The 13,217-nt window shown below is 48.6% G+C and overlaps 1 protein-coding gene across 1 annotated transcript in view; it reads right to left on the bottom strand.

The window, feature by feature from the left end:
• LOC144727972 (uncharacterized) overlaps positions 1-13,217 on the bottom strand; it is a 43,965-nt gene that overhangs the window by 12,864 nt on the left and 17,884 nt on the right. The window contains exons 4-6 of the mRNA XM_078607132.1: positions 2,063-2,749; positions 1,408-1,511; positions 224-326 (exon numbers count right to left, since the gene is read on the bottom strand). Of these exons, the coding sequence (XP_078463258.1) occupies positions 224-326; positions 1,408-1,511; positions 2,063-2,749 (894 nt within the window). The remainder of the gene's footprint in view (positions 1-223; positions 327-1,407; positions 1,512-2,062; positions 2,750-13,217) is intronic.

Genomic DNA, 13,217 nt, shown 5'->3' on the forward strand with positions numbered 1-13,217 from the left:
ATGACTGCACAATAAAACCTATCACAGTGAATTTGGCTCGATACCTATTTTGGCTCAATGCCAACTGGGAAAATAAAAAAATATCGTTTTGATCGTAATGTGACAATTTGAACGAGCGTTAATCTCTGTAGCAAGGTGACTCTGAATATGTCGCCCCTACTGTGTGGACCACACGTCATTTGAATAGATCTCAGAAGTAGCTCTGTGTTATCCACTTCCGCACCTGCACAAGGGGGATGAAGTCTTCCTGGGTGAGTCCAGCCATCCCGGGCCGAGCCAGGAGCGACACGAACCTCGCCGCGTCATCCTCACTCGCTCGCGTCACCCTGTGGTGGACAAGTTGCTGTAAGGCTCGCTCGCTCAGTCGCTTACACACACACAATCACTCATACAGACACAAAGACAAAGATCCCCCATACCGCCTTAAAAAGACTTTTGGGGCAAGTGTTGTTAGCGAGCTCCTTTGAAGGCTGGCACGGCACACAAGGTGGTGGATGGCCAACACCACGCTCGGCCGCCTTTGTCTCCCCAGTGGTGATGTTTACACACCACACGAGGTACTCATTTGAGGCTGAGTCGACCAGGGGAGGTCCATGACCGTTTCAGATAATCGTCACTGTTGTTGGCCATGGGCAGGAATCGAACTTGATTAGCGCAATGCGCTAACCACTACACTATCGCTCCCCGCTACACTATCACTCCCCACACTCACACTCACACAATCGCACACGTACTCACGCACACGTTCACACACACGCACTCATGCACACCCTGAACGACTCACTCATACACACTCAACCACTTACTAACTCACTCCCACGCTCACACTTGAACACAAACCCATACGCAAAAATACACTCGTCCCCGTCACCTTATGGTGGACGATGTGGCGAGGATGGGCGCTCACTTGGTCTCTCATACACATGCCCATACACACGTTTCTTCTCACTCATTTGCGCTCTCACACTTTCGCATATACACACTTGTTTTGCCAACATCGCAAATATCGCTTGCTTGTGCACATGATTGTACCCATGTGCATACTTGTAATCGTCTTAAGCGTGGCACGTAATAATAATTTAGATTTGGTATTTGCGCCATTCTCATAGCACGGGGCTATTGTGAAGTCACTAAATGTTACTGATGTTGTATAGTGTGCCAGTTGGGAGCAATGTTGGTGCTGTGTGTAATCTCAATTGAGTACTTTTCAGGTAATTTATTTAATTAGACCATGACACCGGCACACAATGGCCTACTTTTTTTCCGAATGACATCACCGGATCTTTAACAGCCCTTGTTACGCCTAATGCATGCTGGGTATGCGAGTCTTCATTTATTGTGGTGAATTTTGGGAAGGCGAGACCCTGTTTGAGCCCACTGCATGCTGGGAAGTCGAGCAGCCCTCACCGTAACCAGGTCAGGGTGAAGGTTTCCATGGTAACGAATCCAGTCTCCTCCCCATGGGCGGCGAGGAAGAGGGCAACTCTCCAGTAGGGGCAGCACCTGCACGCCTGCACACCTCGTCACAACAGGGAAAGCTCGTCAGCCAGGGTCCATCCACTGCTAGATGGAGGCCTCCCCATGCCGTTGCCATCCTGCAAGGTCTTGTGACGCTATAATCCCGCTTGCTCTTGCGCATGGATGCCATTCCATTGCTAGTCTCGTTCGTCAGCCATCGTCAAACCTTCTAGCCATAATGTGGCCTACCCAAGACCACTTACATTTTTTTTACAGTTGTCAACATGTCTCTGATTTGTGCTCTCATATTCATGCATTCATCTTTCTCTCCATTGAATTGCCAACATGAGTCTCTCCATGATTCTTTCGCAGCACAGCACACTAACTGCGATACTACCGCTCCCCATATACAGTGAACACACACAGACACACATGGACACAACGTGCCGACTCCAAAACTCACTATACACATCCTCCATGGCCCAGGGAATGCTCAATTTTAACATGAAAAAGTGCAGTAGATACCGATGATGTACGAAAAACAAAGACACGCGTGAACATGTATGGACATACACAAATAGAACACATCGACCCGTCAGCGCACCTTTGTGACATCCGTCATGTTTTCCAGATAGGCTCTCCCACCAGGCAGGGCTCCGAAGACCTCCTTCAAAGCAATCATCACCCCACTCAGATCCTCATCACTGCTAGCTCCACCGCCACCTCCTTTGCCAAATCTTTCGCCTTTGCCGACATCATCGTCACTGGACAGCAAGCTCGCGTGAAAACCCACAGCGGACTCCGCATCATGAAGCGAAACTCCAGATTCCAGATTCCGGGTTTCGTAACCGGGACGGAGACTGTTTGAATCCGGTGCAGGAGGCACAGTGGATGAGATCACAACAACGGCGCCGGCAGCACCTCCCTGCTTCTCCACTCCCTCCCGGCCTGGACTCGCCGGCTTGGGCACTTGTGCAAAGGCGATCGGAATTTGCAAATCTGGATCCGGACTGTTTTGAACGACCGCAGCTGGTGGTGGCGGCGGCGGAGGTGGCGCTGGTTCGGAGATGAGGACGCTCTGTGGCGTCGGCCCCCGCGAGTTCCATCCTCGCAGCGCTGGAGCTGGGGACTTGCGCGTCGAGGAGACTGGAGTGTGAAGAACGGATTCCCCAGGGCTTCTGAAAGAGCTGAGGCTGTGAATCCGGGAGCTCGGAGGGTGTGGGTCAGGATCCGGAGCATGCGGGAGGTGATTGTGCAGGACCGGTTCGGGTTGTGACTCCTCTCGGGTTTCCTGCGCATGAGGGAATTCAGAGATACGCATACGTCAACATCACTGTAATCGCTGTTGCCATCATTATCATCATATAATCATTGTGGTCATCATTACAATCAACAACATTTTCATCGTATAATTGTTGTCCTCATCATAACCACGATTGTCGTCATAGCATTATATCGTCAGCGCTGTCATCTCCACATTTATAATTGGAGTCTCACGAGACGCAGAGAGCGCTGTTTAGCAATCATCAGGTTTGTGCAACGTGTTCCAGCTCAATTTTGTAAAGGTGGAAAGACAAGCCATGGTGAGTTACAAGGAATAACGTTTGAAAAATCCTGCATTGGTCAAACCGGCCGGGTGTCGCCGTGTTAAGTTAGCTCTTCTCACAAAGGAAAAACTTGTAATTTCGAACCCAAGTCAAGCTTCAACTCAGCCTATTATCATCATCATCATCATCCCTCTGGTTCACTAAAATTAGTAGGAACAGGTTGTGGAAACACCAGCCCCCATCAAACGAACGTGGAACATGCAAAAAGTTTCCCGTTAAAACCCGGGACAAGGATCAACCCAGCCAATCATCATGACCATCATCATAATCCCTCCTGTTCTATAAAAAAATTCAGTACCACTTTGTGGAAAAACCAACCCCCACCAGAGGACTGTGGAATTTCCACTGCTGGCATGGGGCTACAGAGATGGTATGCTGCCCCACACTCATTTGCGGAGCGAGACACATACATCTTCTTGGTTCTTTTGGTAAAGTCACGTAGAAGGGAAATAATAAAATAATACAAATAAAACAATAAAATTATATTATTATATTAATATTTCATTTTATTGCTTTATTTTCATTATTTTATTATTTCCCTTCTACACGACTTTACCGAAAGAACCAAGAAGATGATCCCTGCAGTCACGAAAGCTTTAAATCGAAAGAGACACATACACTTCACAAGTTTTGACTCATCAGCAGACGGTCGTGATGGGCACGTTACTGAGCATTGATTCAAATTTATTCTCGTACTCGTGACACACGCAACGAATCGTGCGTGCATCAACTGCACACACGAAATGGAAAGAAATTAAGAAAAGCATTACAAACAAGAGATGCTAAAAACGAGACTACCAAACAAAATCCAACAGAATCATCACCCCAAATCGTGACAATTCATTGAATCTCTAGCAGGGGGGGGTGGGAATCGGTATATGGCTAACGCACCTATAGCTGGGCTCTTTTTCTCGGTGAATCGACTAAAATTAGCAATGAGTTCTGTGTTTGCAGCAGATTACTCGGGCCCCTTTAGAAATGTCGACTGGCCTGCATCCTGCACCCCCCCCCCCCAAGGCAGGAAACCTCCTACAAGACACACCTCGCGTGACGTGGCTGATGATTACGATGGCGTCACAAAACGCTGCCCACCACCACCTCCTGTCCAGTGCCACATGTGGTGACAGAAGTGACACTTTACTCAACTCATTGCTGTCCAATGAGTTGAGTAATCGAAGCCATAATTGGTCGGCTAATGGTTTACTAAAATAATAAACAAGCCAGCTCTACGATACATTTATGCACACAGGAACCTTCCAATGCCTTGCAGTATGAGTGCCAGCGCAATTAGGGTTGTTTAGCATTTTTTGATATTCGCACGCAATTAATTTTTTTCTTTATTGACGAGCTATTAGTTTGCCGACCATATTGAAATGTTGATTGAAAAGTCCAGCCCTGTGTGTGTGTGTGAGTCTGTTGGAATGTACCACGAGGTCAATGGTGAGCACTGCCACTGGTGCCTTATGACGTTATAACACGCAGTGCGATTTGAACGTTTGCGCGCGAGTGTGCCAATCGGTTTGGTTGTTACTACAACTGAACCGGATTCTATCATCGATTCTGTGACTTTTGTAATCGAAGAGATTCTGAATATAATTAATGAAAATTCTACTGTCAATGAACGTGCCGATTAGAGAATGCCTATTAAGGACCACTGTGAATTAATATATTGACCCCCATAGAATTCTGAACCTGGGGTCAAAATACTACATATCATCGACGTCCCCTCCCATGGTAGTTTAACACTCCAGTCACTTTTGATCATTCTCCTATTCTCATAGCTGTAATGATGTTGAGCGTTAGCCTATTAGTATTGTACCTTTAAATAGACAAAGGCTAATTTGAACAAGGTTGTTAGAAACCTTGGGTGGACACCCAAACCGTAACTGTAACCCTATATAGTATTCATACCCCAGTGTGATCAGTTATCGTTTATTTACTCTGGGGTCTAAATAATATATGCCTCCGGGTTATAAGATGCACTTTCCCCCCATAATATAAAGCAAAAGGTGGAGGTGCGCATTGTCTTCCGGTTGGTGCATGTGTGTGCACTCATATTTGTGTAATTGTATTAACACGGGGCACAAGTTTTGTAATGAGTCTTCCTTTCCGGAAGGTCTTATAATCTGGAGAATCCATAGTGTTAGGACCCCAATGGGGTTAAAACACGACCCCTACCACGGCCGTGGCTATGTGTGCGGTGAGATGCACGCACCTCGGCGCTGCGACGTTGGTAGTTGACTTTGAGGCGACCCTTGATCCTGGACGGTAGAACGAAATCGCAGCCCCTCGCCAGCGTAGCCAACTCCCCCCTCAAGTCGGGGTCCTGCCTCAGTGACCGCACCCCCTGCACCGTCTCCTCCTCCGCCCTGCCCGGCCCCCTAACCGCCCTCAACCCCGGCCCGAGGTCAGCAACCTCCGACCTGCCCAGGGCTGTCCCGCCCACCCAAAACGCGCCGTTCACCTTTGGCGGCCCGACCCCCGACCCGCCGACCCTGAGCCGGTCGGATGCCAGCACCCGGGGCTGTTGGGTCACGGCCTCAGACCTCTTTAGCGCGGCCGCCCTCCAGTCAGGGCTGACCACAGAGCGGCCCTCACGCATCTCGCACGCTTCGCCGGCGAAAGTATTTTTTCGTTGAGAATAATTATGAAAGTTACGGTGACAAGACGGCTGAAGCTAGGAGAGGCAAATCGAACGTTAACTTTGTTTACACGCAGTGAAAATGGAGCCGAGATCCTCGGAGACGCTGAATGTGAAGTTGGGTTATAGAGACTCGTGGTCTCAATGGGCTCTTAGTTATAAATAAAGGTCATCTATCTAGGTCAAGACAAGGCACTATTAAAGGAACATCGGTCAAATTACACTAATAAATGCCCGGTTCACAAATTACCATTGTACAACTATCTAAAAAAGCAAATCTACCTAAAACCTCAACCTTTTGACGAGTCTGTAAGGCGCTACTACCGACCACCATCACATCAAATTACGTAAAAAAAACTCGACATCCTTTCGAGGCACAAATATCAATGACAAGAACACGGACAGCGACACCGAGTATCAGTTACTGGCGCGCGTGAAGATTTTAATTAACGTTTGAAGCAAGGGGCCGTAAAATTGGGGAAAACTTTGACTGAGACCGCCTTTTCCGTGTACAAAAGCCCCCTTAACCTGTGTGACAATCTGCCTGCATGTTATTCAATATTTAATTTCATAGCCGACCAGTGGCTGTGGTTTCATCAGGTGTGAAAACACCGGACCTCTCCACACACCCGCGTTAAAAATCCTTCACACGATCAGTGGGCTTTGCTTAGGCAAAGGTACAGCAAATTATTTGAAGCGCGGCTTCAAAGAAAACACACGAATGAATGCAGCATATGTTTATAGTATAATATTTACAAGAAAAGAAACGAGTTCAAGAGTAAAATTTTAACTCCACCACCCCCCCACTCCCACCTCCCAGGACCTCACACTCCGCTATTTGACTAATAAATCCACTCCGCGTGCCAAGCGCATAAATTCTCAATTTTCTAAACACAAACCTGACGTGTCCCTTTGACAGAAAATGCAACAAAAAACACTAAAATCATTTAAAAGTACATTCCTTGCATTTTTTTTTAAGCCTATGAAGTTTGAAGCACAAGTCGTACCGGCCGCAACCACATACACACAAAGCAGAGCCCACGGAGTTACGTAACTGCGCCGCCACAGCACCGACACGCTGCTCACAGCTATAAAACCAAAAGCGAAGGAAGGGAGAATCACTTATCGTGAAACGCGGTTATTTGAAGTGAGGACGAGCCGTCTTTGCCCACGCGAAGCGCACGACCGATCGCTGCCGACACTCATTGACGCTGCTCTGGAAAGATTGAAATTCAGATGAAATGGCATCACAGTTAATCTTATCTCAAGCACCGATCCATTTTGGTTCACGAGTGAGCTTACGTCCCTTGGCTGTGTATCCATGCGTGCGTGCCTGCGTGTGTGCGTGTCTGTCTGTGAGTGAGTGCCCCACCAGCCTACGTAGGCTATGTGGGGGATCTTTGTCTTTGTGTTTTGTAAGTTTTGTGGTTTTAAGTGTGTAGCTGTATGTGCGTGTGGGTGGCTGTGCATGCATGTATTTGTAAGTGAGTGTATTTGTGTGTGATTTGTTTGTGATTCTTGTCATTGTGTATAACTTTATGTGTATGTGCCTGCTTCGGTGGATATGTGCGTGCCCGTTCAATCGCTTTTGTGTAAGTATCTTTAAGTGTATGGCTATTAGTGTATCTCTATGTACATGTGTGGGTGTGTTCAAGAGATGTGTATGTGCCATTGTATGTTTGTACAAGTGGCTGTGTGATGGCATGTGGCTGTCTGCATATTGGGTCTCTGTATGTGCCTGTGTGCGTGTGATTTTGTGTGTACGTGTCTGTGTCTTTGTGCATGCACATGTGGGTGGTTGTGTGTTTGTGTACGGCTGTATCTTTGTATTTGTGACTATGCATATGTATGGTTGTGTACGTGCGTGCAAGTATGTGCACGTGTAGGTTCCAGCTAACTCCAGTTGCACCCAAAGTCTATCAGCTTTGTGCATGTATACGTATTGAAAATTGCGTGTACATTGATGTGTGCTTGCGTACATATGTGAGTACGTGTGGTTGTGTGTAAGTGCATGTGGTTTTGACTGTATTTGTATCAACTTGTGTGTGTCTACTTGCGGGAGAGTATGTGTGGACTTGTAGCTGTGTGTACGTGTCTACTTGTGGTTGTGCGTGCCTATCGCTGTGCGTGTGAATGACTAAGTACTGTGTACTTGTGGCAAAATGTGTATGGGCGCTTATTTCTGTGTGTACGTGTGGTGGTGAGTGTGTGTGCATACGTACGCACGCACAAGCACAGAGCGATTGCCAGATCTAATTCGGGTTGTTTGGCAAAACGCCTGTTGCTATTTGCGTGTTGCATGGGACAACTTCAGAATATGCATGAGCTTGCCAAAAATCAATGTGGGTGGCATGTGTGCGGGTGTGGGAGGCGATACGCGAGGTCTTCTAGCATCAAACAGCCCAGACGTTCGGTTTCATTTGGTCCGGAAAGTAGACACACGGAGGATGCCCTCAACGATTACAATAAGGCCTGCGTGGCAGACACAAGGCCCTCTGTGTTGAGACACGAGACGCACGGCACCCTGAGACATTCACAACAGCCCCGTAGCATCTTTGGGGCTTGAGAGGGCTCAGCCTGCTCGCTGCTCAAGGCTCAGCCTCCCTTTTAAATTCTAACAACATTACATGATGTTCTTTGGGTCTTTCGGTAAAGCCACGTAGATAGAAAATAATTAAAAAAAATATCACGCCGTTTCGATCGCAACACAAGCAATCGTCATCAGGTGAAAAAATATAGCGGGAGAGATACTGAGGCAGGAGAAAATATTTCGTAATATTTTTATTATTTTTCTATCTACGTGGCTTTACCGAAAGACCCAAAGAATATGAATTCCTGCAGTCACGAAAGCTTTAAGTCAAGATTTGACATAATAATGGTCCTAAAGATGACGGTGATCAAAATGTATAGTGGCGATTATGATGGTGGAGATCATTATCGTCACTGTGTAGTGTTCAACATTTCTTTGAGGTTTGTCTAATATCGACGATGAGTTTTTGTAGCCCTCGCTTTAAACAAGATCATGCTACAAGGTTGGACACGGCATTCTGGGTAAAAACGCACGGCTCCATGGGTAGAGGCTCATGGCAGCCCCCCATGGCTATAGATACACAGCACTCTGGGTAGAAAATCTAGAGATGGAAAGCACTCTGGGGTGAGACGAGACACACACGGCTGCCCCCCCCTCCCAACCCAAGGAGAGACAGACAACCACCCCCTTTGGACAATGGATCCTTAACCATCTGTTCGAGTAAGACACAACATGACCATGCAAACACATTAAACTATTACACTAAAACTATTTTTATTTTACCAGGTAAAGTCCACTGAACTTTATTGCTCTTTTTCAGAAGCAACCTATCACAACGAAGTGGCTTATCATTTGGAAATTTATAACAGCCAAATAAATGCGTGTTTCAAAATTGGGAGGGAAAAGCCAGAGGACCCCGAGAAGAAACCACACGACCACGGTGAGAACAAGAAAACTCCAAATTTACAAGCGTCAGGGCCAGAATTATACCCAGGACCTCCTGCACACCGGGTAAGGGATTTAACATCTCGCCAATGAGGCACCCACACACACAGTCACTACCACACAAGTACAATCATTCTCCATGGCTCACAACAGCCTGTGAGGGGAAGACAGGTGCTGTGTGAGCGCATGTGTACTTTAAAACCTGACAAGAGTTTAGTTCTGAGAGTACACCGATACGAAGCCTGCATATCTCTCGCCCACTCAATTCCTCCCTCGGGCTGGATAAGGTCGATTTGACCAGGGATGAGACCCCCCCCAACATGGACCCAGTTGCCAAATGACTGCACCCACTCTGCGATTATTAGTGTGACTCGGATGGAACCGGACGTAGTTCAGTGATGCGGTGCCGGAGGGAAGCCGGGCCCCCTTAGGTCCCTTGCAGTGGCACCACGAGCACACACGCTGGCGCCACGCTCATTGCTAGCGAGACTAAAATAGATGGGCAAAGCCACAGAGCACATTCCTTCTGACATCCGAAGCGCCTGCGTTCGTGTGTGCGTGCATGCGTGAGTGTGCGTTGATGGTGTGTATGTTTGTGTGTGTGTGTCAAAGGGGGGGAGCGGTAGTGTAGCGGTTAGCGCGCTGCGCTATGAACCCAGCGGCACGGGTTCGATTCCCGCTCACGGCCAACACCAGTGACGATTATCTGAACCGGTCCCGGGCCTCGCCTAGGTCGACTCAGCCTCAAATGAGTACCTGGTGCGGTGTGCAAACATTGCCACTAGGGAGACAAAGGCGGTCGGGCGTGGTGCTGGCCACCCACCCCCTCGTGTGCCGTTCCGGCCTTCATAGGTGTTTGCTAACAGTACTTGCCCCTACAGTCTGTTAAGGCTATACAGGGGATCTTTGTCTTTGTGTCAAAGGGGAGTGGTGGTGTAGTGGTTAAATCACGATGCTGTGAACCTACCGACCTGAGTTAGATTCCTGGCCATGGGCAACATGAGTGCCAAGAGATATGGGAACCAGTCCTGGGCCTTCCCCAGGTTGACTTAATGCGAGTACCTAGTGCCACGTATGTAAAGCTCGGCACTGGGGAGAGAAAGTTGGCTGGGTGTGGTGCTGACCACCCCTTAGTGTGCCTAAATAGCCTTTATAGGTGCTCGCTAACAGCACTAGCCACAGGAGTCTATAAAGGCGACATGAAGGGAATCTTCATCTTGGTTTTGTGTGCTGATAGGTGTGAACATGTGTGTGCTAATTGATGAGGGTATGTGTGTGTTAATGGTGTGTGTGAAGTGATAGTTAGTGTTTTGCATACTGATGGGTGTGTGCGAGTGTGTGTATGTTCATGCCCAGGTGGTCCCCCTCTTTAAGAAGGGGGACCGCACAGACTGTAACAACTACAGGGGCATCTCACTCCTCAGTGTGCCGGGAAAGGTCCTGGCAAGGATTATTCAACATCGCCTTGCTAGGCACGCTGAGGAGAGGCTTGCGGAGCCCCAACGCGGTTTCAGGAAAGGGCGGTCCTGCACAGATGCCATATTTTCCGTCCGTCTGTTACAGCAGAGGTGTAGGGAATTCCAACAAGACCTACATCTCTGCTTTATTGACCTGGTCAAGGCCTATGATACCATCAGTAGGCCTGGGCTCTGGGCTGTTCTTCGTGCTTTCGGAGTCCCTGACCCTCTGCTCACGATCATTAAGGACCTTCATGATGGTGAGCGGGCCCGGGTAAAACTACGTGGCCGGGAGTCAGAGCCTTTCCCTGTACACCTTGGGGTGCGACAGGGATGTCCACTGGCTCCCACATTATTTAACATCTATTTTGACCACGTAGTTCGTGAAGCCTTCAATAGCTGTACCGGGGGAATTTCCATTTGGTACAGATATAATGGGAGGTTGATCGACGCCCGGGTGCGATCAAGGGATGGCTCCCTATTGGTCAACCACGTTATGTATGCCGATGATTTGGTAATAGCTGCTCATTCAGAAGAGGAGTTGGAGACGCTGCTGCTGAGACTGGAGCGTGTCACTAAGAGGTGGGGCCTTACCATCAGCCCCACCAAAACTAAGCACCTGCCTGGGTATTTTGTACCATCGGACACTCCACCCCCACAACTCCCAATCGGTGATGGGGCAGTAGTGGAGAGAGTGGAGAGTTTCCCATACCTGGGCAGTGTGCTTATGACCGGCTCCAGTTTAACAGCAGAGGTCTCACTCCGAATCAGTCGAGCGGAAATATCTTTTTCATCGGTTGCGTAACGCTGTGTGGAAGCTACCTGGTCTGTCGCTCCGCACGAAGCTTCAGGTCTTCTCGGCCACAGTCATTCCCTCCCTTCTCTACGCTTGCAAAACGTGGACCCCCCTAATGGAGCATCTTCGCCGGTTGGAAACATTTAGGCTGGCCTGCCTACGATCCATCCTGGGTTTAACCAGGCTGGATTGTGTGAGGAGCTCACAAATCCTTGAAAGATCTGGTCAAAGTCCCATCGGTGAGCTCCTCCGGCAGGCAAGGCTGCATTGGCTGGGTCATGTAGCCCACATGCCCAGCCACCGCATGCCTAAACAGCTTTTGTTCGGCCGGATCGAGGGGGCTAAACGGGCGCGGCACGGGCTAGAGAAGAGATGGAGTGATGTGGTACAGGAGGACGTGGAGCTGAGTGGACTTGCCGATGACTGGTACCAGCGGTGTCAAGATCGGCCTCAGTGGAGGAGGCTCGTGAAGGACGCTACTGGGCAGTTGGAGGCAGTCGCCCTCCAACAACAACGGAGGGCGGAGGAGCGACGCTCACAACGAGCGGAGCGCCGGGTGGCTAAAGCACAGGAAGTTGGTACAGTAGGGGGCACAGGTGGTGCATCAGCCAGTCATCTCGGTCATCTCGGTCAGTCGACCCGTGGCACCTGCTGGGTCTGCCCCGTGATCTCCTGCCAGCGGGCGTTCGACACTTCACGTGGCCTCAAGGTGCACTTAGCCTGGCACAAGCGTCGTGGTGACGTCACCGCCACTTAGTGGCGAATGGCGGTTGTTGTTGTTGATGAATTGAGTTGCCAATCGGTATTTTAATCCAAACTCTTAATAAATGTTGCATTGTTTGTTGTTGTAACTGTCTAACCCACATATACTGGACATGTGAAAAAAAGCTTTATAGCTCATCGTATTCTTCGAGTCTGAATACAAATTCTGAAAAAGATCGATTCAACCTGAAATGCATTCCACCTGGCGTGTGGTAATTGGCTACAAACATCAGCGCTGGTGTGGTACAAATTGGCTCCCCCAGACCTCATGTGTGTACCGTCCAAGCCTCAATGGGCTAACGGCACTTTCCCCGATAGCCTACAAAGTATAATTAAGGGCTTGTTATACATGCCAGTGTGCGTGTGTGCACGTGCTGTTACCACGGAGTCACGCGGTGAGACCTGGTTTTGATTATAGTCAATTACTGTACAACACAAAGCTTCAATCGCGACGTAATTTTTTCCATAAATAAACAGAAATTCCCAGGATGCAACGCAGCAAGTAACATCCTGTTTGTGGCGCCCTTCTGGCGCCAGTCACGTTACCGCAGCTGCATTAAAAAAAAAACTCTCACGCGAAGGTGGCCGTGTAGCTCAGGGCTCTGATATGCAGAGCCAGCACCACTGCGCTGCTGGGTTTTAATCCAGTCACCCCGCACATGATCAAACCGGGGTTTCAAGTACAGTGAGTTGATGGTCTCAGCCCGGTCACCAATGACCAGAAAAAAAAATCCCATCACGATAAATGTTTCCATAATGTCGGTTTTTTGGGTTAGATCGCGTAAATTAGTAAGGTTTGTCCCGTAAACAGAACATACCAAGTCATTGCTAGTGCAGCACACCGGTGTGTTGGAGAGCATATCCCCAACATTTTGTACTCAGATTGACAATCTGTACTCGGATTGTACTGCAACCCTCTGCGAGATATCATGGATTCTTCTCGTCATGACGTACCAATGATCGCAACATTGGGATGAAGTTGGGGCAAAAGAATAAAAAATAATTCAATGCACGCCACCTG

This window comes from Lampetra planeri, chromosome 27, assembly GCF_965212315.1.
Source record: "Lampetra planeri chromosome 27, kcLamPlan1.2.h2, whole genome shotgun sequence".
Taxonomy (NCBI): domain Eukaryota; kingdom Metazoa; phylum Chordata; class Hyperoartia; order Petromyzontiformes; family Petromyzontidae; genus Lampetra; species Lampetra planeri.